Below are 25,114 nucleotides of genomic sequence, written 5' to 3' on the forward strand. Positions count from 1 at the left end.
ACCAAACCCATTCACCTGTATGCACCATAATATCGCTATGGCATGATGTTGATGGCACTAGAGAAGAGCCGTATGGTTTTCTCGACTCCATTCTGTGCGGCCGCCATAGCTACCGAGCTGAGTGATTTGACATTCTGAACGTATGTGTTGAGCCAAACCAACATGTCGGAGACGAACTTTGTATCTAACAAGCTCATAGTTGCATCGATGACACCGTGAGTCCAGCTCACGATGCTGTTACCAAACGCTTCTGCAAACTTGTCCAACGACTTAACCTCTGCAACCACATTCAGTGGAACCCGTGGCGTTGATACCTTATGAAGTATCTTCTCGCATGCAGCCGAAGCGTAAACCTTAGCTGAATCGTAGAAATAAACGGCAAACACACTAGCCGCACCACTGGCCACAGTCACTCCAACTCCAAGACCCATGGAAAAGCTGCAAATTAGCCATACGTTCCTGGCAGGCACTAAAGACCAGATCCAAGAAGTGAGGCTTTGAGAGCCGCCCACACGCTGGAGCTGTGAATCGTCGCTGGAGTTGTGAATACCCAAGAGAGCCTTGGCGATACGATAAATGTGTGCAAAGCTGTGTGCGTCCGAGGAGAGCCTCAACGGGTCTGTGTTGCTGAAGCTTTGGGACATCAGAAGCTCAGAACGAATCTGCCGCTCGATGCCCTTGTAGTATGGCTTGCTAGGCCTTACCAAGCTGTCATACATGGAATTGGAGGCATTGAGGGCTTCTCCATCCACGACATTATCATCAGCCGTCTCTCCACGCTGGTGCTTCTTCTTGTGTGCTTCGAACTCCTTGGCGTACCGGCCGCCAGAAGTGTCGAGGAGCTCGTCTTCCACGAAGCTCTTGATTCTCGTAAGGAACGTGTCGCTGTACAAAGAAGGACATTTCCAGATTTGGAAGGGCCGCCAGGCGGAGATCAAGTCGACAAGATTGACGAAATAGTTGGTGGTGACAATGTTAATTATGGTGAGCTTTGGGAGATCTTTCTGGCCCTCAGCGGCGGCTAAAAGAACCTCAGGGATGGCCATAGTGCCGTCATTGACAATAAACACCAAATCTGAAGACTGAAGCATGGACACATCGAGCTTCAGCGGTTTGCTTGAGACCGCCAAGTGAGAGATCTGGATGCGCTGCATCAACAGGCCAAATGCGTCTCTGAAGAAAGCAGTGAGCTTCAGCGTCTGGCTCTTCATGTTGCTGTTGCCAGAGGTGACGATGGTGAGGCGGTAGCGGTGCTGTGGATCAGATAAGGAAATCTTGGGCATGATGAAGGAGGGATTCAGGGGGAGGGCTATCTTGCGTTCTGGCCTCTCCTCGGTCAACGTGGAGTCGTCGTCGTTAAACTGTGGGCACGAGCCGTACTTCTTGGGCATTTCTGGAAGCTCTTCTGCCTCGGACTCCTCGTCAGTCTCAAAGACCATCACCAGACCTTTGGCCAGGGGCACGAGCACCATGCTTTCGTCCTCCGACAGCAAAATCAGCAGCAGCGGTCTGAAGGAGCTTGGAGATCCGCTGGAGCGAGCTGCAAACAACAGACGTGTCACGGATTCAGGAAGGTGGAGGTTCTGCCACAGCAGGAAGGTGGATGTGAGTCTCAGGTCCATGGGACCAGGAGAATTGGGGATATTGACATCGAGATCTGGGTTTGTGAGGGCATTGTAGATGGAGGCGTGCAGCTCAAGGAGCTTTCCCAGCGACGCCGAGTTCTCCTGGTTCTCCAGGTTCATTGTGGAGGCTGGCTATTCAGATAAGACGGAGGGAGGAAGGTGAAGAAGAAACTTTCTTTGGGATTCAGGAAAAGTCTTGTTCTGCAAAATGGCGTTTGTTTTGCGTGGCCTCGGAGGATTAGAAAGAAGGACCCTTTGTTTGCAACTGTTCTGAGGTGTTGCTTGGAGGGGTTTGATAAGGAGCACGCGGGGCCGGTATGGGAGGGGGGCTCGAGAAATGTTGGTGTCGTGACGTGGATTGAAAGAACCCTTGGAGCGTGACGGGATGGATTAAAAAAAGTTTGATTTAGTAAAAGAAAAGCAAAAAGATATTCAGGGATACGGGTTTTTTATGTTTTGTGTATTTGGCTTATGCGTGGGTGGCGTGTCTGATATCTGGTCCACTGTGGCTGCTTCGGAGTTCCAATTGGGGCGATAAGGTAGCTCGGAGGGTGACTGAGAAGGTTTTTCAAGGGAGAAGAAGATTTACATGGATTTGGCGAATTTCAGAAAAAAGGCCGATTTCGGAAGAACGATGGAGTCTCGGCTACCTGGACCATCCTTATCTATTCGCAGCCAACCGACTCGGCCTCACCGACTCGGCCTTACTGACTGGGCACTTTCTCCGATACCGGGTGGCTCTTTTAGTGTTATATACGGTTGAACTTTCATGGTTTTGAAGTCCGAAGTTTTTGACTTTCTATCGCTTGTCTCTTGTTGCGGCTGTTTGACACCATGCGGCTGATAAGGCAACTCAGGGGAGACGCCATAGTGGCAAGGGATACAGGGCTGTCGGAGTTACACAAACCGAAAGATAAGAAATCACGGGATGTTGAAGGATGGAGGAAATTGAAAAAGAGCGGGAACCTAAGAAAAAAAAAAGGGTTTTTCGAAGATATTTGCTTTTAAGACTGACATGCCGCTGTCTCTTAAGCTCGCAAGATCGTAGATAATATCTGCAACAGCGGCAGCCTCAACGGTGCGGTGGACCGATACGGAGACCCTCAAAGTATAAAAGCCAGCGATTTCGCTGTTTTGTTATTTTGCAATTCTTCTTCTTCTTCTTCTTCTTCTTCTTCTTCTTCTCCTTCTTCTTGTTATTACTCTTCGTGATCGAAATGTGATGGCTCGAGCTACGGTGCATCTGCTTGCTTCGGCAGACATGTCGTAGCATTACACGACAAATGTCTGGTTTGAGGGGTCCGACTGCAAGATATGTGAATCACGGGAGTTCACACTAAGCCTGGATTCATGGTCTAGATGTCCCAGGGTGTAGGGATTTAGTGCAGAGGCTTCGAGGATGGTGTCTGTTGAAATGGAATCTGAGATGGTTGGAAAGTGGTGTACGTGGATTTATTGACACTCTTTTGATCTGGTGTTTTTAGTTACCCTGTGCAACCTCAGTCTACGGACTAGCTGAAGAACAACAGGCCATTAACTGCATTGTTCATGATTCTTTTTTTTTTTTTTTTTTTTTTTTTTTTTTTTGAGTTGTTTGTCGTCAACAGCAAAGTATGCCTTTTTTCTTGATTGAGACTTCTCTCGTTTATCATCGTCTGTTGTGCTACTCCCACAGCCTCGTCTGGAACATTGCACCTCGTGGTCCGCTGCACAGCCTTGCGGTTAGCCGCCGTGACAGCACATTTTTGAATTTGGCGGAGGAGGAAGCAAAAAGTAGGTTTTAAGGAAATACGAAAATAGTTGCTGAACTTTAGTTGAGTGGTATCGATGTGAGTGAAGCCTGGAAGGTGCATGAGGGCGCAGCTGGCCAGTATTTTGCAGCCATTCCACACTGAGACACGTCGCCAAAAGGTCAGGGAAGAATCCGAGGAAGTCCATTAAAATGAGTGATTCTCTAGGCATAGTCCGATTAATTGACAATTCAGTAGAAATCTTGAAAATTTTCGTGCTAAAAGTCTATGGTATATGTAATAGGTTGGTGTGTCCTGCTTCATCAGTCTAGCCATGCCATCTCCCTCTAACTCCATCTGATTCTTCATCAAATTTCAAATAAAACAACGTTAGAATCCTACCTCCAGCTATCTATTACCACATCTGTATTTTTCAATCATCATTCCCTCCACTAACTCTATAAGGGTCTGCCGCGTCAGTCTCTACATCCTCCAGAACTAACCCACCCACCAATTCCACCAATTCCACCAAATCCCGTGTCAAAAAACAAAATCACCGAAAAACACCTCCAAAACCACTTCCCCCTCCAATTCCCCCATATTCAAAAACACCCACTTTTTTTTTCTCACCCGTCGCCCAAACACGCCTGGTGTGTTGATTCCTTCCCGTTGTGACTTATGCTCGCTACGCTGCATCTCCACTGAACAACTACTCCAACACCATGGTCGACGACAAATACATCGGGCTTGCGCTCGCAATGCTGTCGTCGTTGGCGATCGGCACCTCCTTCATCATCACAAAAAAGGGCCTCATGGACACGTCCAACAAATCGGGCACCGACAACGCAAACTCCCACCAGTATCTTCAAAACCCCATCTGGTGGGCTGGCATCATCACCATGGCTGTTGGTGAGGTGGCGAATTTCGCTGCTTACACGTTTGCGCCTGCTATTTTGGTGACGCCGTTGGGGGCGCTTTCTGTCATTATTGGCGCTGTTTTGGCCGCCATCTTCTTGAAAGAAGAGTTGGGTGTTTTGGGCAGAATGGGCTGTGCCATCTGCCTCATGGGCTCCGTCATCATTGTGTTGCACGCTCCTCCAGACAAGGAGGTCGAGACCGTCGACGAGATCTTGAACTACGCCACCCTGGCGGGGTTCCTCTTCTACTCCTTCTTGGTCACTGTCTACTCGTTGTTCACCATTTACAAGATCGTGCCCAAGTACGGCCACACAAACCCCATGATCTACATCTCCATCTGCCTGAGTGTGGGCTCCATCTCCGTCATGTCCATCAAGGCCTTTGGTATTGCCCTCAAGTTGACCTTTGCAGGCAATAACCAGTTCACTCACATGTCCACCTACGTGTTCATCGGCGTCGTGGTTGTCTGCATCCTCACGCAAATGAACTACTTTAATAAGGCCCTTGACCAGTTCGACACTTCCATCGTCAACCCGCTTTACTACGTGACTTTCACCACTTGCACGCTTGTGGCCTCGTTCATCTTGTTCAAGGGCTTCAACACCACATCTGCCGTCAACGTGATTTCCCTCTTGATTGGATTTTTGGTTATCTTCTCCGGCGTCTACCTCCTCAACATCTCCCGCAAGGAGCACGGTGGTTTTGACAAGGAGATTTTCGGTGTGCACCAGGGCAAGGACATGGGACCCTTAGATAACGGCGTGGGCGGTTTCTCCTCGATGAGAAGATCCATGCAAATGAACAGAGGCGAGTACGACACCGAAGAGACCTTGGGATTGCGTCGGTTTGACTCCTTCGAGTTGGGCTCAGACGAGGAAATGGAGTCCCACCAGCGCAGGTAACCCTGCCTCCTCGCCTGCCTTGTAAAACAAATTATTTATGGCAAAAGTAATCATCCACGGGTGATTCTAGCTTGCTACCATTCAACAATCCGGTGTTCTGGAGGGGTCCTGGTCTAGGTAGGTGTGCACCTGCCTGCAGTCTATCAGCACAGTTATGTAGTAGTAAATACTCACCTACACCATCATCAATATGGGTGTAAGTCTCTCCCTTTTGGCACCACAAGCACACACGGTGGCTCTTAGAGCCTATGTGGATGTATTACCCGGCTTCACCTTCCTTGATGTACTTAACGATAGTCGATTCCTCAAAACCATCAGAGCATATGACACAACCGACCACACACTCGTGGTGATCAAAGTATTCATAAAACCACCTGCCGTGGGTATCAAACTTCCAGATACTGCTGAGCTTTTAGGAAAAGAGGCACTGCTTTTATCATCCCATCCAAATGTGCAGCCCTGGCATAGAATAATCGAAACTGACCTGGCAGGTTACATGATCAGACAGCTCGTCAAGTCCAACTTATACGACCGTCTTTCACTACGACCTTTTCTTGTACCTGTTGAGAAAGCATGGATTGCTTTCCAGCTCCTCAATACTTTGCAATTGCTCCATGACCAGCTACACATATGCCATGGCGACATCAAGACTGAGAACCTACTCGTGTCGTCCTCCAATTGGCTAGTTCTTTCAGATTTCTCAAGTCACATCAAGCCGGTGCATCTTCCTGGCGACAACCCAAGTGAGTTTGTGTTTTACTTCGACAGCTCTAACAGAAGAACGTGCTACTTAGCCCCAGAGCGGTTTTACCAGGAGAAAGCACCGGCACAGTCTGTGCTCACCAGCTCAATGGACTTATTTTCAGCGGGTTGCGTTATTGCAGAGCTTTATAATGACGGTGAGCCAACCTTTACTTTGTCTGACTTGTTCAAATTCAAGAAAGGCGAGTTGGAGCCCAACATCTCGAGCATTTCGGATAGCAAAGTGCGTCAATTGGTAAACACGTTGATAAGTATTGAGCCTTCTGATCGCTCGCTGGCTCATGATCTTCTTGACGAGTACAGAGGGTCTCTTTTCCCAGAATACTTCTACGACTACTTGTACAAGTTCATGTGTGACATCAACAACGCCGAGCTTCATGTGGTAGCAGAAAACAGCGACTACGTTTCGCCTAGTGATTCCAGATTGGAGATGATTTACGACTCATTTGAGGATATCACAAGAGCTCTCCTGTTTTCCTACGATTCTGATACACCTCCAGTGCGTTACACCGGCCCAGTCTTGAAGATAAATTTGGGAGGTCTTCCTGAAGACTACACCATACGTAAGGTTGAGCAGGAGGAGGCTGGAGCGTTGATCTTGTTGAACACTGTGTGCTCTCTTTTGGGCACACTCAAACGCCCGGGTAATAAAGTTAAGGCCTGTGAAATCATCTTGGCGCTTTCTGAAAGAATTAGCGATTATGCTAAGCTTGACAGAGCGCTTCCCTACATCTGCAGCTTAATAGATGAATTCTTGGAGGAGACTGGTTTTTCTCAGGCTACATATACCATGAATGATGGCAACAATTTCCCGCCACACACCAGTCTTTCTACGAGAGTTCCTTGCGTTGCACTTTTGGCAGCTACAAATTTGCTTGAAAGTTGTGTTTCCATCAACGCCATTAATTCTCAACTTTTCACGGAGTATTTATCACCACTCTTGAAAAGCATTGCATTTCTCAGTTCAGCTCACAAGGAGGAAGTGAGATACCTTCGCTTAACGCTTGCTACATGTCTTCCCTATTTGGCATCGGTATCTGAGAGGTTTACTCTCAGCACGAGGCAATACCGCTCAAGCACTACTCAATTTGCATCAGAAGTGGGCAACGGGGAAGCCGCTCCTGAACTGGACTCGATAAGGCAGCGATCACTTACAGACTTCAAAGATCTCACCGAGGCCCTTCTTACCGATTCAGATGTCGCTGTCCGCATAGGCTTGGTGAATGAGATTTTACCGCTCTGTGAATTTTTTGGAGCAGACAAGACGAATGACTTAATTCTTCCGCATTTGATTACTTACTTGAATGATCCCAGCTACCAATTGCGTCTTGCATTTTTATCCTCCATTATCAGAATAGGGCCTTTTATCGGTACATTAGCTTTCGAGCAATACTTACTCCCTTTGCTTTTTCAGACGCTTGGAGATCACGAGCTGTCAGTCGTTCTCAAGATTCTTGAAATCTTCCATCATTTCTTGAAAGAGAAGCTTATCAATCCAGCTTCCGAATTCAATGCATTGTCCATCTACAAAGAGGTGCTAACCAACTGCTCCATACTACTTCTTCAACCAAATGAATGGATCCGGCAATCCGTCCTCAATATTATTTTGGTGGTAAGTGACAATCTTCTGAATGCCGACAGGTTCTGCTTCTTATACCCCATCATCAAAAGTTATTTATCTTATGACATTTCTGTCATCAATTGGCAAACGTTATATCCTTGCGTCACCAAGTCACTTCTGAAGCAGGTTTACGAGACCGCCCTCATTTGGTCGTCAAATGCAACAGGTAAGTCACTATTTTGGAAACAAACCAATTTTTCCGCTATCAACCAAATGAACGGAAGAAGGAAGTTGGTGTCTTACTCTAAGGATATGGGAAAGTCAGTTTATGTTCCTCACTCCACCAGCAGTTCAATTGGTGAAAGCAAGAGACTGAGTGATATTGCGTTGTCATCCGAAGACAAGCAATGGATTCTCAAGCTTAAATCAGTCGGCATGGAGGAGAAGGACCTTTGGAAGGTGTTTGCTTTAAAAGATCATTTCATCAGTCTTAATCGCTCAAAACTCCATGCTTCCAGCAATAGTCTGGAGGAGTACAACATGGCGGCGAAAGTTAACGTACCACCTATCAATGTCTTTTTCGACATATGTTTCAAGACTGAACCTATAGACAGCCACGCGAAGACCATAGAAAGCATAGCTGCTCCTGATGTCAAGGAGACTGGCTCCATCCGCTCTGCTAACGAAGGTAAAGGATTGTTTTTCTCCAGCACTCAGAAAGCAAGGGCATCATCGCAGACAGTGGCAGCCAACGTTTTCGGTGAGCTCGAAATAAGTCACAGCGATGGTATTGGAGCTCACAAGTCTCATCATCATCACCATCGCCATCAGCCAACTCGAGACGCGTACCTGATACACAAAGTTTTCGGTGCTGGGTCATCTAGTGTCATTTCTGCCTCTATGAGACACAACTACCATGATGCCAATCCTCACATTTCTGAATACCTTCGAAACCTTTCTTTCGGCCCGTCACTTGATGATTTTGCTGACTTTGGTTCTGTGATCAAAAGCAGTGGTGAAGCTGCGGCCTTGCCTGAATTGAATCTACAAGGTATACTAGTAACTCTGATCAATGCTAAGAGCGACCCAAGCTCACACGAAATCATCACTAAAATTGTGGCTTGTCCAACTTCAGATTTTTTCGTCACTGGTTCAGAGGATGGAAAAGTTAAGGTTTGGGATGCAAGCAAATTGGAGAAGAACACCATGTCCAAGAGTGCTAGTCTAGTCGTCGATTTGAAGAGCGCTGTCACGGACATAGTCTTTCTTCCCCATCGTTTCGTATTCGCTGTTTCCACCGCTGATGGTAAGATTCGCTTGTTCCGTGTGATAGTAGCAAGGAATAAAGCAAAGAAGATCACGAAGTACACGAGGCTTTTCAAGATTCGCAGCACGGACTTGAAGGATGGATTTGCTACGAGTTTACATTTTGCCATGACGAACGACCGATCTCTCTGTGTGGCGGTCACAAGCGGCTGCATGGTCGTCGCCATCGACATCATCACCCTGGAGATATTCTTTGAAGTTCAGAATCCACTCATCCATGGTGTGCCATCATCCTTCCTTTTTTCGAAGAATGGTACGTGGGTTCTTGTTGGCACAACAGATGGCATCTTGTGTCTCTGGGACCTCCGCTTCCTTGTACTCGTGAAATCCTGGAGGGTCACGATTGATAGCTCTACGGTTCAGAAGTGCGCCATTCGGAAGCTAATCCTGGTTCCCAGCAGCAACAGGCTCACGGAAAAGCCTAACAGTAATAGCTATTTTGCAATGATTGGTGGACTGAGGGATGCTGACATTACAGTCTGGGAAATTCCCAGCTTCGAGTGTCGGGAAATCTACACCGCCAACACTGACAACCCTCGGATCAAAAAGTATGCTCTTCAAGAGATGAAGCTGGAGAAGGATGTGAACTTGGATGAGCTTTTCTCAGAATTCACCTTGGATCTTGACAGACCCGTGGACGAAAGCCCTCTGACACTTGATTTAGTTCAAAGAGGCGGCGTCAACCCGCATAGTGATGGATACTTCGTCCTGACTACTAGCGAAAGCAGCATCATAGTTTGGGACCTACAAGACACCAGAGCATCCAGCCTGCTATTCCATGACAAAAGCAACTTTGGAAGAACCCAAGTTAATTCCAGACTTAGCGTCGCCTACGAGCAAAGCACGGGTAAAATGAACAAGAGAGGATCGGACATCCCACGGTACGATGCCATTACAGGATTAGCAGTCTTGCGGCGAGCAAAACCGATGGTGGCTGCTGTGGAGCGTAACGGCAATATCAACATCTATCGATAGCCTTTCAGATTTTCCGTTATATCTGAATGTCTCACCTGCTAAAAAATGTTAACGAACTCCGAGCGGTATAACAAGCTGACTTGCAGCGTGTGCGCAAAAACCGTTAGAGCAAAGTGTCGCAAAGCGCGAAAGACCCTGGGGTTAACATTCGATTCCGTGTATGATGCCCGTACTGCACCAATAGTGTCTCCCGGGTCTTGCGAAAGCTCATCAAGTTTCCGAGATTTTGGACCACGGTTCAAAAATGGCTTTCGACGACGCCAAGGGCATGCAAATTGCTTTTGAGGAGGCTCAAAAAAGTATGTAACGCGGAGAAACTCCAATATTCCGGTCACGATACTAACGTCAGGTTACGACACTGGAGGAATCCCCATCGGAGGTGCCCTCATTCACGAGGATGGCACTGTCTTGGGCCGTGGCTACAACCTGAGATTCCAGAAGGACTCTGCCACTTTGCATGGTGAGATTGACACTTTGGAAAAAGCCGGCCGTTTGAAGGGCAGCGTCTACAAGAAGTGCACCATGTACACCACTTTGTCTCCGTGCAACATGTGCTCTGGAGCTTGTATCTTGTACGGCGTCAAGAGAGTCGTTATTGGCGAAAACGAAAACTTTGTTGGTGCCGAGGAGTTGCTCCGCTCGAAGGGTATCGAGGTGGTGAACTTGAACGACACCAAGTGCAAGGAATTGATGTCTCGTTTCATCAACGAGCGTCCTCAAGATTGGAACGAAGATATCGGCGAGTGATCGTCACGGATAAATAGTTTGTTTTGTTTCCGGTTGTTGGTTACGGATGGTTATGGGAGATAGGTGGCTCACAGAGTCAATATACAGACGGGGTATGGCGGTGTAGAGTTTGAGGCCAAGTAAGAGAGAGGCGTTTATGATGCCTTTGAATGCTACAGATTTACGATACCTGGCTGGCTTGAAAATAGGGTCTACAACTCTGGCTGCAAATGGGTGTACGGGTGTAAGATATGTCAGAGCAGCACTGAACCCTCTCACCGATATAACCCAGCCCAATCCATGGACAGTATAGCTGATAGCATCTACACGGACCTTCCTGCGCCTGAAGAACTAAATGACAATCCTTCGCTTCTAACACTTATATTCGAGCTTACGCCCAGATCCTGGTATGCTCTTCGCAACCAAGTCACCATCCAAGAAACAGTCAAGACTCTATTGGTTTTCTTGAACGCCCATCTTTCACTCAACAACAGTAACCAAGTCTGTTTCATTTTGTCACTGCCGTTTGGGTCAGAGATTTTGCATCCTAATGTTGAAAGTCTGTCAGAGGAACAGGATGTAGATGGCACTGGAGACAAGCCAACATTGGTCAACAAAGGCATGTACAGAAACTTTCGACTTGTTGATGAAATGGTGATGAGAAAGCTAAACGAATCTTTGGAGAGAATGTCAAAAGAGCTTGGAGAGAAGGAGAAGAATACGTCCACAGTTGCGGGTGCCTTACTGCGAGCTTTGACATATACCAACCGTCTATTGCATGTGGATCAGTCGATTTCCACCACAACTGCATCAGCCATTAATTCTACGGCATCTACAATGAATTCCCTGGGCGGCTCAGGAAACTCAGGCAATGCCCTGACGACTTCGATGCATGCTAGGGTCCTCATTGTCACGCCCAACGACACTTACGAGTCAAATTACATTGCTATCATGAACTCCATTTTTGCAGCACAAAAGATGAAGGTTCCCTTGGATGTGGCCAAGCTAGGAGGACACCAGGCTCCATATCTTCAACAGGCGGCTGATGCAACCAATGGTGTGTACTTGCATATCAAGGAGCCCCAAGGCTTAATGCAAGTGCTTTCAACTGCATACTTCTTGGAGCCCTCTCTCCGTTCGATCGTTATTCTTCCAACGAATTCGAACGTTAACTACAAGGCAAGCTGCTTCATCACAGGAAAGCCCGTCGATATCGGCTTCGTTTGTTCCGTGTGCCTTTGTATCATGAGCAAGGTCCCCGAACTGGGCCTGTGTCCTACCTGTAGGTCGAAGTTTGACGAAAAGTTCTTGAAAAAGCTTCTTACAGGACCCACCATAGCACGTAAAAAGAGGAAAGTTGAAAATGGCGCTGCAGTTACAAACGGTGAATCTACAGCGACTTCAGAGGCCAAAAGCACTACAGAGAGCTAGATTGACCTCGGACGATCATATTGGGGCAAAGAATAGATTATAGATTCCCAATGTGTGTGTCACGTGATCAACCCGCTATTAAGACTGGGGTTATTATCGAGTTATCACAAACATGACTACCAGCAGAAAACGCCAGAAAGTCCAGGAGCCTAGCTTCCGGTACACCCAGGGCCCTTTAGATGATGAATTTGGCCAACACGGTGCATTTCCCCTCAACAATATCGATAGCGATGACCTGGTGTATCGCTACTTGATGTCTGTCCGAGAAGAGGCCAGAGCAGATAGGCTGTTCCACTACGTGGAGAGAACCAAAAAGGAGAGTCACAGCGCGTCTTCTCAGGAGGAGCAAATTGTGCCACAGGAAAAAGTGGATGAGTTCATGGGTAGCTTTAAGGTTCTGCAAGAGGCCAGAGAAATCCGGTTAGAGCGCTCCGAGTTCGATTACAACTGCTTTATACCCAACTCAGCAGCTCAATGGAGGAAGAAAGTGTTTTCGGAGCAGCCTGACGCAAACTTTCTCGAGATTCTAGACCATACAACCATCGTCAAGCTCATAGTGTATTACACAAAGTGGCTACTGATGAGCATGCCTGATGAATTAGGCAAGTGGATCTTTATAACCTTTGTTCGGCTAGATCGTGATCTTGAGCACAGGGAAATGGCCATCGTCCGTGACTTGGCCAAGAAAGCAACCAAAATACGATCCAAGCTAGACGAACTGTCGGACGTGTCTCCGGTCACAGAGCATATCATTGATATGATACTATCCATAGTTACCATGCATTTCGGTCAGCGTGATCTCTTAATGAAGAGAACTTAGAGTTCGTGCTGGATCGTGGTCATCAAAGTTGGTAGACCGTTAGCGTCAAGTGCAGCGATACCACAATTAATTAAAAGTATCAAATAAGCATCATCGATTAATAATTTATAGATATAATCTTGCCCAAACTGGACACCACCCAGGGCGGTCTGGCTTCTATGCATGCCGCGACCATTTTCCAAGTATCAAACTTCAACAACTACTACTACAATATGTCCCGCAAGAGAGAAGACCTAGTGGTGCCGTATGCATAACAATCCCAACCTATTCCAAATAACTACTAATATTCAGTTACCACCACGTTCCAGCTAAGGCTAGAGCTGACGCCGGAAGCATGATTTCCCAGACTCTTCCAATGGCTGCCATGTTCATGAGAAACAAGATCATGTCATGGTCTGCTGTCTTTTTGGCCCTTCAGTCTTACTTGTCTGAGCCAATCAACAAGCCAGAGGAGGATGCTCAAGCTGGTTCTCAGCCTCCTTTGTTGAGATTGGTGTTTGCCTTGGTGTCCTTGCTGACCTGCTACCTCGACCTTTTCTTTCCAGGCACCAACCCTCAGATCAAGAAGTCTGCTCTTTCTAAGGCTGCCGAGACTGTGTCTTCGGTGGTTTCGGAGGCTACTAGTTGAGTCACTTGTTCCGTCGCTATAAATACATAATAATACAAGTTACAGGTTCGATTACTCGTAACCGTTCCACTTGAGCACAATGCTCTCGCTACCTTTGTAGCACACCGTAAGAAGCTCGTCCTTGCTGTCCCATGCTATATCACAGATACCCACGTCCTTGGCGTCGTCCTGCTCTTTGAACTCAAAGAACCCTAGACACCGAAGGCTGGTGGCGGTTCCCCTGTAGCGCTTTGTAGCTATGTCCCATACAGTCACATTGCCAGTATCGTCTCCAATGGCCAAGAAGCGGGCGTCGTGAGACACGGCACTGGCGAATATTAAGGGATTGCTGGTGTCGATGGCATTGTGTTCACCAAAGTGGTAACTTTCGGGACTCTTAAATATATTAGTGCTTTTGATGGCTTCTCCTGTGAAAGCGTCCCACACATTAACCACACCATCCATAGACACGGAGAGCAACTCGTTGCCTTGGACGTCATTGGGTCCTGTGAGCCAGTGGAGGCCGATTATAGGTGATGTGTGGTAACTGATGTCGGCATCATTTTCGCTGGCCACGTTGAGCTCCAATGCATCTCGGGAAGACAGGCTGTTCCACACCTTGATGGCGTAGTCGACGTCGGAGGAGGACGCTAGGAGCTTGGAAACTGGGCTGAATGTAAGGTTGGTGATTGGATTATTGTGACCGGCAACGAGACCCACTGTAACAACGGATTCAGCAGAGCCAAATGGTGCCTGAGGATTGACCGTATTAATTTTGATGGCATTCTTTGACGTTGCTAGGGCAAACTTGTTTTCGCTGACCCAGCACGCCTCAAGACAACCAGAGCCAACATTCTCGTGACTTCGGAGCTCCTGAATCGGCGTAAGGTTGTCTCCTTCCCATATACGTACAATTCCTGTAGTATCAATGGTAAGCACAAACTGACCACGCGGGCTCCAGGAAACTGTGTGAAGAGGTGCAGCCACCTTCGTGGAGTCCACTGGCGTATTTACAATATTCTTGAGTTTTCCGTCTGGCGTCCATGCTCTGATTTCGCCGTTCACGCCTGCTGTGAGCACCATGGTGCCTAGAGGCGCCCAGGAGATTGTAGTGATTTCGTTGGGTAAAGGAGTGTCGTCGCTGCCGTTTATGAGCGGTGGGTAGTTTAGCGTTACAGTTTCAGCAATAGCGCCGTTTTCGAAGGCAAGGATTTTGGCCGTAGAGTCGTCACAGCCGTAAGCTAGCACAGGGGAGGTAGGATGGTATTCAGCTGCTAGCGAGCTCGTAAACCGAGTAGACGGCTCTAGAAGCTTTGTCGAGAATTCGATAATCTCGGGCTCCTCCTCTTTTTCTTCAGTCTCTTCACCCTTTCCGTTGCTAACGGTCAGCTCGTCCATATCCACATCGTTTGAGCCGTTTTCAACGGTGTCCTTCTTTAGGGTGAATCGCAGTGAGTCCTTCTCTAGACTGTCCACACGGCTTTCGTTCTCCTTCAATATAGCGTTCACGAGAGAGATGCGTTCATTTTTGCCCTCAGCAGCGTCCTCGACGAAGGTGTAAAGGATGCCTTTCTGCACAAGATTGACCAAACAGCCAGGTTCTATGGCGTCTATCAACTTGTTCTTGTCGTGTTCATATTCAAGGCACTGGGAGCTCTGTTGTAGGGCGTACGCCGCTAGCTCGAACCCACTTTCCTGAAGGTACCTCCAGATGAGGTAGTTTAGTTCCAAACTCGTAAGGGACATTCGTGGGGAGAAGGTGTAGTTGAAGATGAAGTTTTACTGGCTGGTGCAGGAGTAACCAGCCCACAGACGGTGTAACGTTATTTTAGTGTTTATAGGGGCCTTTTGGTTTTGAAAAACCTACGGAATATAGATATTATGTTTTATGCGTCTTCAAAATAAAAGTTTTTCAGAATAGCCATGTATGATCATTTTTTCATCTTTTCGTTGCAATGGTTCTCGACTTTTGGTCGCACTAAACATTACCAGCCTCAAGCTGTCTTTCCAGTGGAAATAGACGAGGCACATGCCAAAAATCCAAATGGCCATAAATATGAAATAAAATCAAACCAAGGCAAAACTTACCACAAAAATAACCCCAAACCAACTTTTCATCAAATTTCAGGCGGTTTTGCCGGTTTCGTGGCAGACACGCCCGGCTTGGTCAAGTCCTACTATCTACACAACCACCAAAGTGTACTCTTCAGTATGGACAAGCTGAACAGAAAAAGCAGGGCACCATGGCATATGGGAGGGGGCAAGGCTCCGGCAAACCCATACGCCAATGCCAACGTGTCCCAAAATTCGGCTGAAAACGACCCATATGGTACTTCCCTTCAAGTGCCGAAAACAGCCGCTTCCAATAGAAGACACAACCGGCGAATGTCGATCCAGGCATCGGCAGCGGTGCCGTTTGACCCTTCAATGATGCCTCCGGTGCCTGGAGCAGCAATGTACCGAACAGGAACAAACAATTCGGACGTAGGGCTGGTCAGAAGCTTCGCTGCTCCTAGGAGATCGTCCAACGAAGACGATATCGTTCAGATCATCAAGACTGAGCTCCACGACAAGGACGTGACGGTAATTGACGATTTCTACAAGTCCTTGCTTGCGCAGAACAATAGTTTGGATGCGGACATCAAGAGCAGAATCAACACCAACCAGAAGAACATATTGCAATTGACCGACGACCTTCGGGTCACCCAGGAGGAATTGGTCACACTTCGAGTATCGACGAAAGAGCTCTACCAGATTTTGGCTGAATTCGCCGAAGCCGCCGAGAGAAGACTTGCTATCGAGCAGGAGGCTCCCAAGAACCAGGGCTACAATGGTGGATCCTTAGATGTGCCAAACAAAAAGAAGGACAGGTCATCTGTCTTGGTGCTTCAAAAGATGTGGGCAACTGAGTTGCAATCACTCTTCAAGCACGTTGACGGTGCTCAAAAATACATCCAGGCAATTCCTGGCAGACACGTTCTCGCTGAGAGTGGTCGCTGGCACGAAATCAACATTGGTACGTGGAAACCAAGCAGGCCTATTCACTTGTTCTTGCTCAACGACTTGGTGATGGTGGCAACGAGGAAACTGCCTCAGGAAGGAAGCTCCAAGCGTCTTCAGGCCATCTACTGCTGGCCCCTCCAACTGGTGGACATATCTGAGATTCAAGCTCCATCTCAAGTTTCGAGCAAAGGAGAAAAGATACATGTCATCAACCTTCGAGCTCCTTCATTCAGCTACGTCTACCAAACCGATCGTTATGACCATTTCACGCGAGTCATGAATGCCTACCATAAGGGTAAGGCTGAGCTCGCTCAAAGGAACAAGATGATTGAGGATGAAGAGCCCAAAAACGTTCGGGCTAGCGGTGAATTTGGCTACGGTCTTAATAGTAGTTCTGCCAGTCTACACGATGACAAGCTGGAGCTGCGTAATTTGCGCGAGTCTCTTCGCTCATCAGGCCTTCAAGGACACTCAAGAAGTGGGTCAACGGAGGAAGTCGGCTTCAACAGACGTACAAGCGGACAAAGACACAGTAATGACGTTATCTTACAGGATATTTCTGCCAGAGTGCATTCCAGAAACCGGTCACACGACTACAATAAAGAAGCAGGTATCAAGAGACCTGGAAGCGATAAGCTGCCTCAGAGGCTTTTCTTGGAGCTTAAAAATGCAGAGGACAAACTTGATGAGGTGGATGTCGATCTCGCTCATAATAACTACTCGCAAGCCACGCAGCTCATGACGATAATCGACCAGAAGGTCGCCAGCATTGTCATGCGTGTTGCTGGCTTCAAGTCAAAAGAAGACGATGGTGCTCTAGAAGAATTGAGAATTCTTGTGGATGTGGTGAAGCTCAAGTTGGGCAACAGACGTTTTAAGATTCAGCAAAACCTTCAATTTGACTTGCAGCATAACATTCTGACATACACAAACGAGACCATCTCAGAGCTTCTCAGCTACTACTCGCAATTCGATATGCAAAGTGAGGGTATTTCGGCCATCTTGGAGGCATTATCTGCTCACTTGTCAAAGACTGTGGGTAAGCTCATATCCAACGCTCACGGGTCAACTAAGGTTGATATCATCAACTACCTTGCAAACTTAACCATCATATACGTTCTGATCATACGCCGGGCGTTGCAGATATATGGCGAGTGTATCGAGGGCTTGCTTCATGACTCCAGACATGGCAACCTCGACTCCAGTGGGTTCATTACCTGGTGCATTTCAGAAATGTCCCGTTTGGTGGACATCATCAAAAAGCATGCAGAAGAAACGTTGCTTTTTAAGGAGGGCAAGATTTGGTATGTCAAGGACGACCAACACTACAAAGAACTCTTGGCTATCATATTACCGCAACTCTCGTTCTTGAAGGATGAGGGTCTCAATGTGGACTATCTTTTCGAAGACATTCTACACTGCCAGCCTAAGGCTCAATAAATGCATTATGCCATTAAATAAGTTAGATGTGCGTCCTAGAGACGCGCATAGTAGTCCATAATATCATAACGCTCACGGAGAGATCCACCAGTACGTTTAAGATATAATATGATGAAGCTTGCCACAAGAATAACGCCCATGATAATGGAGAACAAGACACCTGTTCCCAAGGCATTGATCAAAGGAACAGTGACGAAGATAGCCACAGCTGCGAGGACTTGACGGACCAAGTTGTTCAAGGCAACACCAGTAGCACCTTTACCAGGCAAGACATCGATAAGGTATGTCACGGTGACACCAATGACAAGCATCGAGGAAAAACCGAAAAGCGCCGTTCCAATCAATGGAGTGACCCAGTGCTCACCGTACTTGAGACACCAACCGAAAATCAAACATGCTGGTGGGTAGAGAGCAACAGCAGTAATGACATTCCACGAGAGACGAGACTCTGGTCTCAATTCACCATGGCGCTTAGCCAGTCGTTTGATAAGCCAGTCATTCCACTTTCCTCCGAAAACCGAGGCCATCAAGTAGGTAACAGAATTAGGGATATACATCAAACCCACAATGACAACACTGAAGTTGTATGGATCACCACCGTAGACCTCTGTGATGGTGATGTTGAAAAAGTAAATGACACAGAAACAGATGGACGAGTAGGCAATGGTAAGTGTGACTGGGGGATAAGTGAGGAGGATGAGGGCGTGAGTAGGTCTGATGAAGTAGTCGTAAAGGAGATGGGACCATTTGGTGTGGTCCACTGGAGGCTTGCTTTCTGCCTGGATTAATTCTTGCTCCTTGATGCGTCTGGAGTAGGCCAGCTGGTTAGTGGTGAGTCTATTCAAGGTGGGCAAAACTGGGTCACAAGCGGTTTCATCATTGAGAACTTCCCTTCTCAAGGAAGAGTTTTGGGACATGTTGGTGGCATATCTGGTGATGGCGTCTTCAGTAGGGGCATCCGGATCCAGTCCTGGCGAGCCCAATTCCTCCTTGAGTCTGCCTTTCATGGCGATCATGGAGTCCTCAGTTCTGAGGGTTTCTGGTAAAAGGAAGATAATGGTGAGGACGTTAAGTCCACAGACAATCACCATGACCCACATGGTAGCTCTCCAGCCCCAAGCCTGAGCCACAGCACCACCGATAACTGGCGAAAGGAAGGGCCCAAGAAGAGGACCAAGGTAAAAAAGTCCCAAAGCGTATCCACGCTCTTCTTGGATGTACAAATCACTAACGGTAGCAGCACCACATGCCTGAACAGCAGAGGCACCCACACCTGCCAAGAGACGAAGCACAATGAGGGAGCTGATGGAGGGAGCTAAGCAGCAACCAATGGAAAATGCAAAAAACCAGATGAACGACACCACGTAGACGCTTCTTCTGCCGTGCTTTTCGGAAAAGTTGGACCACCAGATGGGGAACACACCCAAGGAGATAAGGTAGATACCGACGGAGACGTTGACGATGGAGGAGGTCGTATCTAGGTCTTGTGAAACGTCGCTGACGGCAGGTAAGATGATACTTGTACCCATGGGGCCCGATATACCTGCGAAAGCGACAATGATGACGATGACGAACTTGATGTTGGGGGTGTAGTTTCTGGCATCGTCAAGCTCTGGAATGACCAGGAGCCTGGCCAAGAGGCCTCTTCTGGCAGACATGGGCTTCACGTGCTGTTTCATCTCCTTGATCAGCATCTTCTCCAGCGCCTGGACCAGATGGTTGATCAGGCCCTGCTCCAAGTCAGGTAGGCCCCTCGGCGAGGACGTAGGCGTGACGGATTTCTTATCGACATATGTCTGAGGCGCCTGGGTGCCTTCAGCACTGGAATCTAGCGAGACTGAGGTAGCTAGCGACGCTGCTGGGGAGGATGAACGGGAGGGCATGGCTGGAACACTTTAAGGTTTGGAATCGAAAGGCTGAAGACGAGATGAGGACGAGGTGGCGTGGGAGTATTAAACAGAAGGACGCGAGGTCTGAAAGTCTATAAGGATTGGCGGATGGCCGGTTCAATAAATAAGGGGCGTTCAGGAAGAAAGTAGTAGTGGGAGTTTCTGATGTGGAAGAGGAGGCTCGGCCGGTAGGAACAATAACCGATAGCGCAGGTGACAAAGGCAGGAGGGCGAGCCACGACCAGGTTACACAGGAGTAGAAAAAGCAAAAGGAGGGAGGAAGCAGCAGTATATATAGAGGCCGTGGCAGCAGGCGTATTTTGAATAAATTTCTTCAATTCTCCTTTCTTCATGCGTGAGCGTTTGGCGTGGTCTGTACCATCGGGCTGAAAACAGTGGAGAGCCGTTGTGCGGCAGGTGCACAGACTAGCGCATCGCCTCGGGATGGATGTGGGGTAGCTGGAGATATGGATTTCTGCCAAGGCATTTTCAAAAGGCCCGTTAAAGTGAATTGTGAAAATGTGAAACTTTGAAAGGAAACAAATTATCATTGGTTTTCTGGTTTTGTGGGGCTGGCTGCAAACGCGCAAAGCCGCTGTTTTTGACAGGTGCGTCGCAGTACGCCGGGGCGCCAAATGCCATTTTCGTCGACACAGTGGGCTAAGGGTTTATCGAGGATTTTCTATTTATTTAGCGGTTCGGTAGTTTTGGGTTTTGGAGATTTTTGTAAATTCTGCGGCGTGGTTGGCGTATTTCCGGTTGTATGATCTGGCACCGGTGATTAACGGGTGGGCGCAACAAGCGAGCAGATGTACTCCAGGCAGATACGACAGACCCTCATGACAGAAATAGAGATTCTAAATAGGTCTGTTGATTTGTCGAGTTTTTTTCGAAATCCCACTTATTTGCTGCCGTCAGTGCCAAGGAACAAAACATTTATCAAGAACGGCGCCCAGAATTCAAACACTTGACTCAAAGGTTGCGTCTCAGCACCTACGCGGGTCGGCACGTATTGGGCCGTTATGGATCTGAGCCGCTCTACATGTGCAATGCAAAAAGTGAAACTTCGTTTTTTTGTTTCAATAATGGCAATTTGCCTTGAACATGCACCCATCGGGCATTTACGACGCCGGAATAAAGGAATATGGCATAGGTGGCCCCGCCGGATATAAGACGAGTGGCTGCGAAATTTTCAACACTGCGGTCCTGAAGCCTGTTTTGCGGTCCTGAAGCCTGTTTTGCGGTCCTGAAGCCTGTTTTGCGGTTTTGCCTGAGACAAAGCTACATAGCCTCTTACACGGTTGCTTTCTGAGTTTTGGTTTTGTGGACGAGCGGGTGGCACCTGCAATAGGTGTTGTTTAGCCGCCAGATCCGATCCCTGAGTGGCTCGGGATGGCTTTGGTGGGTTTTGATTTGATGAATAGCATGATGTGGTACGGTAAAATAAGGAATTGTCAGACCAAGGCCTGGTCTTGAGTTCAAGGTGGGAGATTGATGTATGGCACGGCTGCGGAAGGTCGAGACGTGCTAGATACCCTATGGCAGCAAACAACGATTTTGTCAGTGTGATCAGAATTTTGGCAAGGATCCACAAAAAGTCATCAAAGCATTTTCATCACATCGCTGGCCGTTTTTTGGCTAATAGCGAGACTCAGGTTCGGCTGTCTCACAAGACGGGATGTGGATATGAGGTTGGCTGACAGTGAACCAGCGTTGACTGAAAGAAGCCGAAAAAAAATCCTTTTAATGCCGTTTCTGGAATATAAAAAAAAACATATTCACTTCTGCTAAATCGCCTGGTCACCTCCACACCTCCATTTGGCTCGGACTTGGCTGTTTCTGGACCGAGGTATGGCTGCGAAAAGACCCAACAACACCACAGTTGGCGACAGAGGCACTGGAGGCACCAAAAAGCCAGGAAAAGTCGAAGGTTGCAGGTTTGAACGATCACTTAAAGTCGATTCTCGATTCCCCTATCTCAATGGTTCCGTTTCTTCTCCCGCCATTATTGCTTGATCTGGCAGCCCAAGACAGCACCCACACGGAAAAATCACCCACACAATCTCGCAAACTCAACCGACATCACTTGCAAAATTCACACCCAAATCAAATCAATCACCCATTGCGATGCCTCACGCCGCAATCAGCCCACGATAAGCCCTCTTCATGAAGGCCTTATCTCCCCCGCAATTGGTCGGCCCAGCGCCCCAAACCAAGCCGGATCCCGGTGATTCCGTGACAACAAAGTATTAGATCTTTCTTTTCGTTTCAGAAAAAGCTCTTCTTGTCCTCCCCAGATCAATTGCTTCTTCCATGCACCGTGATGCAGCAATACCACTACTCGCTTACGTCAAACCGCGGCTCATCTCGATGATCCACCATCCGAACAATTGCATTCAACTGAAAAAAGTCAAATTCTCTCTCCGCCTCCTTCAAAGGTAAATTCTCAAATTATCCAATGCTTTCCCGGTTTCTCTGGAATTGTCCCCCGCCTCCGGCTCGGGTCCTCGGCTAAACCCAACTTTTCGCACTACATATTTTCCCTTCTAATACACCTTCTACTTCCACATTCCAAATCCCAAATTCCTCGCCATGCTGCTTTCTCGCCATTCCTGGCCCGTGGCGGTGGCTCGTACGGCTGTGGTTGCCGTGGCTTTCATCATTGGCTGCCTCAGTCTCAGATTCACCCAGGGTACAGCCAGAATGCTTCTCTATAGACATAAGAAGGCGTTCCACGCCGTCCTCAACTTGACCAAGCGCCAGTTCGTCCAGATTTTGACGTTTCTCACCGTGTTGATCAACCCGCTGAGAATCGCCGTCACCTACGACAAAAACCACCTTCCTGAACTGACCCTGTTCAGGGTAGACTCCAAGGGCAACCTCATCCTGAGCATTGTGCCCAACTCCGTGTGGATATGCAACCACCAGATCTACACCGACTGGTTGTTTTTGTGGTTTTTGAACTACACGGGCCGTTTTGCCGATTGCGTCTACATTGTGCTCAAGGCGGCTTTGGCCAACATCCCCATCTTGGGCCCGGGAATGCAGAACTACAAGTTCTTGTTTCTCCTGAGAAAATGGGACCTCGACAAGGTCAACCTTACAAACAGCTTGCTCGAAATAGATGCCGACGCCAGGGGCATGGGCCCCGCTTCCGGCGTGTCTCACCTTACTTCAACCTCAGAGTCCACCACGCTACCGGGTGTGCTGATCTGGCCCAAGGGCAATGTTCCCGAGGCTGCTAAGGGCACCACGGCGCTCTGGCCGTACCAAATGATCATTTTCCCTGAAGGCACGGTCATTTCGCCGCATACGAGGGAACGTCTGAACAAGTTTGCCAAGAAGCTAGGCAGACCCGAATTGAAGCACACTTTGCTTCCTAGAGTCCGTGGCTTGTTCCTCATGTTGCGGTCGTTGAGAGACACCGCCGAGTACGTCTACGACGTGACCTGCGGCTACACGGGTCTCACGGCGGAGGACTACGGAGAAGATGTGTTCACCTTGAAGGCATACTATATCAAAGGCTACGGTCCCTCGAAGATCAACTACCACATCCGTGCATTTGCCATCAAGGATATTCCTTTGGGCGACGACGATCTGGCTGACGTGGACAACGTGCCACCCGAGACCTTGGCTGCTTTTGAAAAGTGGCTTCTCGATATCTGGGCCGAGAAGGACGAGCTCATGAAGGTGTTTTTTGAGAAAGGCCTGTTTGAAAGCGAGGGCACGCACACGGTCGAGGCTGATTTCAAATTGCGTTCTCGCCACGAGGTGTTCCAGGTACTATTGGTTCCAGCCACTGCTATTCTATTGGCTAGATGCGCCTGGATTGGGGTTCGTAAGTTAGTGCAGATTTATGCCTAAATCTGAAGTGGGTGCGAAACCGTTTGGCTGCGAAAAATGGCTGCGAAAAAGGCTCGCCTGGGGTCTATTCCGAAACAACCCTCACACATCGCCAACTATAAATGCTCCTCTGGTTCCTCTGTGGCCCACTAATGATGTTCTGCATTTCGCTTCTTTGCAAGACCTTCACCTTGGTCTCCCTCATCATTGCATTGTTTCTCTTGGGGTTCCTCCTCATAGGCAATGTCTCCTCCGCACCGGCCTACTCGTCTGTGTTCATGATCAAGCTTCGCTTCAATACTACAGCGGATGCCTTCGATGAATTGGTCACCCACAATGCCTCGCTGCTTGCTGACCGCTACATCACTGCAAACTACATGGGTATCTGTGCTGGCCTTGAAAACGGAAAGAAGGTGTGCTCCGGTGCGGGAAACTTCACCTCGTTGGATGAATATCTTTCGGTGGAAGTTCAGGGCACCAAGATTTCTCTCGCTGAGATGTCGCTGCGCTTCACCGATGCCTGCCACCCAGGCCTACTTGTTGTTAGTCTTATCTTTGTGGTGCTTCTTCTTCTCACTGTTCTTTGGTGTGCCATCCCATTGTTACCATCGAAGCCTCTAGTCCGCAAGATCTCCGTGGGCTTGTGCCTTCTCAACATCCTCATCTGGGGACTTGGCCTGATGCTCCAACATCAGACGGTTGCGTCTGCATTGAGGCTTGTGGGGCCAAGCTCGATGGGCATGGTCTTAGCGTCCAAGGGAGGTCGTGCAGAAGCAATGACGTGGACGGCGTTTGCGTTTCTTTTGGTCGTTTTGGGTTTGCTAGTGAAACTGGTGTATCAAGATATGCGGGCGAAGAAGCCAGAGAAGGAGCCCGAGCAGCTGTATCCAATGCAGCAGGAGCGGTACTACTATGGCGACCCCAAGAAATACGGGTACGTCTGAAACAAGGCATTTGTTTCGTATGCTGGTATGAATAGAAATTAAGGTTAAATTTAGAATTATGTGAGTGTAGCAGGGTGGTTTCAGATTTCGCAGCCAGTGCCCAGGCGTCCAGGGTATACCTTTGACAATTGATTCAATTGACGGAGTTTGGTCATATATAGTAGGCTCTTGATGTCAATTGGGCTCATTCATCTCATAAGTCTGGAATATCGGAGTGAGTAGTTACAATAAGATTATGCTCATACAAAATAGACAGACTTATGCACCTTTGAGTATGTAGACAATCAATACTTGGAGCCCTGATACCATGAAAATTCCTGTTTTACCATGCAACTGACACCTCAAGAATTATTCAACTGACTGAGTTTCAATTAAAAAATCTCAAAATGACTCTGTTGACTCCCAGACTTGAGAGCCTGCTTATTCGTGAAGCTATCATAGTGAGAGGCTGCATAAGCACACACCAAATAGCAGTCAACTTTTTGAGCAGTCAACTTTTTTATTATAAAGCAGAAGAAACGATTGACATGATTCAGCTTTCTCAGTACACCAACTAGCCCTTTTTTCAACTCAAGCACTTAAACTATTTACACTTGGTGCATGTACATGCTT

At 48.0% G+C, this 25,114-nt stretch overlaps 11 protein-coding genes across 11 annotated transcripts; 8 read left to right on the forward strand and 3 right to left on the reverse strand. All coding sequences in view use genetic code 12, as the record gives it.

Moving 5' to 3' along the window:
- Positions 1 to 35: 35 nt before the first annotated feature.
- Positions 36 to 1,745, reverse strand: CXQ87_004136 (uncharacterized protein; the record flags this gene model as incomplete). The annotated part of the gene is made up of 1 exon (XM_025482586.1): positions 36 to 1,745. One exon carries the CDS (start codon positions 1,743 to 1,745, stop codon positions 36 to 38), a length of 1,710 nt encoding a protein of 569 aa, XP_025337204.1.
- A 2,332-nt stretch (positions 1,746 to 4,077) lies between these two features.
- Positions 4,078 to 5,175, forward strand: CXQ87_004137 (uncharacterized protein; the record flags this gene model as incomplete). Its single annotated transcript, XM_025482587.1, has 1 exon — positions 4,078 to 5,175. The coding sequence occupies one exon, from the start codon at positions 4,078 to 4,080 to the stop codon at positions 5,173 to 5,175; it is 1,098 nt and encodes a 365-aa protein (XP_025337205.1).
- Positions 5,176 to 5,365: 190 nt separating this feature from the next.
- Positions 5,366 to 10,546, forward strand: VPS15 (ubiquitin-binding serine/threonine protein kinase; the record flags this gene model as incomplete). The annotated part of the gene is made up of 3 exons (XM_025482588.1): positions 5,366 to 9,730; positions 10,023 to 10,098; positions 10,149 to 10,546. The coding sequence occupies 3 exons, from the start codon at positions 5,366 to 5,368 to the stop codon at positions 10,544 to 10,546; spliced, it is 4,839 nt and encodes a 1,612-aa protein (XP_025337206.1).
- Positions 10,547 to 10,825: 279 nt separating this feature from the next.
- CXQ87_004139 (TFIIH/NER complex subunit) lies at positions 10,826 to 11,956 on the forward strand (the record flags this gene model as incomplete). Its single annotated transcript, XM_025482589.1, has 1 exon — positions 10,826 to 11,956. One exon carries the CDS (start codon positions 10,826 to 10,828, stop codon positions 11,954 to 11,956), a length of 1,131 nt encoding a protein of 376 aa, XP_025337207.1.
- Positions 11,957 to 12,068: 112 nt separating this feature from the next.
- Positions 12,069 to 12,776, forward strand: CXQ87_004140 (uncharacterized protein; the record flags this gene model as incomplete). The annotated part of the gene is made up of 1 exon (XM_025482590.1): positions 12,069 to 12,776. The coding sequence occupies one exon, from the start codon at positions 12,069 to 12,071 to the stop codon at positions 12,774 to 12,776; it is 708 nt and encodes a 235-aa protein (XP_025337208.1).
- Positions 12,777 to 12,988: 212 nt separating this feature from the next.
- CXQ87_004141 (uncharacterized protein) lies at positions 12,989 to 13,404 on the forward strand (the record flags this gene model as incomplete). Its single annotated transcript, XM_025482591.1, has 2 exons — positions 12,989 to 13,020; positions 13,068 to 13,404. The coding sequence occupies 2 exons, from the start codon at positions 12,989 to 12,991 to the stop codon at positions 13,402 to 13,404; spliced, it is 369 nt and encodes a 122-aa protein (XP_025337209.1).
- Positions 13,405 to 13,455: 51 nt separating this feature from the next.
- CXQ87_004142 (uncharacterized protein) lies at positions 13,456 to 15,129 on the reverse strand (the record flags this gene model as incomplete). The annotated part of the gene is made up of 1 exon (XM_025482592.1): positions 13,456 to 15,129. The coding sequence occupies one exon, from the start codon at positions 15,127 to 15,129 to the stop codon at positions 13,456 to 13,458; it is 1,674 nt and encodes a 557-aa protein (XP_025337210.1).
- Positions 15,130 to 15,594: 465 nt separating this feature from the next.
- EXO84 (exocyst subunit) lies at positions 15,595 to 17,826 on the forward strand (the record flags this gene model as incomplete). Its single annotated transcript, XM_025482593.1, has 1 exon — positions 15,595 to 17,826. One exon carries the CDS (start codon positions 15,595 to 15,597, stop codon positions 17,824 to 17,826), a length of 2,232 nt encoding a protein of 743 aa, XP_025337211.1.
- Positions 17,827 to 17,861: 35 nt separating this feature from the next.
- On the reverse strand, positions 17,862 to 19,709 carry QDR3 (Qdr3p; the record flags this gene model as incomplete). The annotated part of the gene is made up of 1 exon (XM_025482594.1): positions 17,862 to 19,709. One exon carries the CDS (start codon positions 19,707 to 19,709, stop codon positions 17,862 to 17,864), a length of 1,848 nt encoding a protein of 615 aa, XP_025337212.1.
- Positions 19,710 to 22,307: 2,598 nt separating this feature from the next.
- CXQ87_004145 (putative acyltransferase) lies at positions 22,308 to 23,579 on the forward strand (the record flags this gene model as incomplete). The annotated part of the gene is made up of 1 exon (XM_025482595.1): positions 22,308 to 23,579. One exon carries the CDS (start codon positions 22,308 to 22,310, stop codon positions 23,577 to 23,579), a length of 1,272 nt encoding a protein of 423 aa, XP_025337213.1.
- Positions 23,580 to 23,710: 131 nt separating this feature from the next.
- Positions 23,711 to 24,502, forward strand: FIG1 (Fig1p; the record flags this gene model as incomplete). Its single annotated transcript, XM_025482596.1, has 1 exon — positions 23,711 to 24,502. The coding sequence occupies one exon, from the start codon at positions 23,711 to 23,713 to the stop codon at positions 24,500 to 24,502; it is 792 nt and encodes a 263-aa protein (XP_025337214.1).
- Positions 24,503 to 25,114: the final 612 nt, after the last annotated feature.

Source organism: Candidozyma duobushaemuli (genome assembly GCF_002926085.2).
Source record: "Candidozyma duobushaemuli strain B09383 chromosome Unknown D_B09383, whole genome shotgun sequence".
In the NCBI taxonomy this organism is placed as follows: domain Eukaryota; kingdom Fungi; phylum Ascomycota; class Pichiomycetes; order Serinales; family Metschnikowiaceae; genus Candidozyma; species Candidozyma duobushaemuli.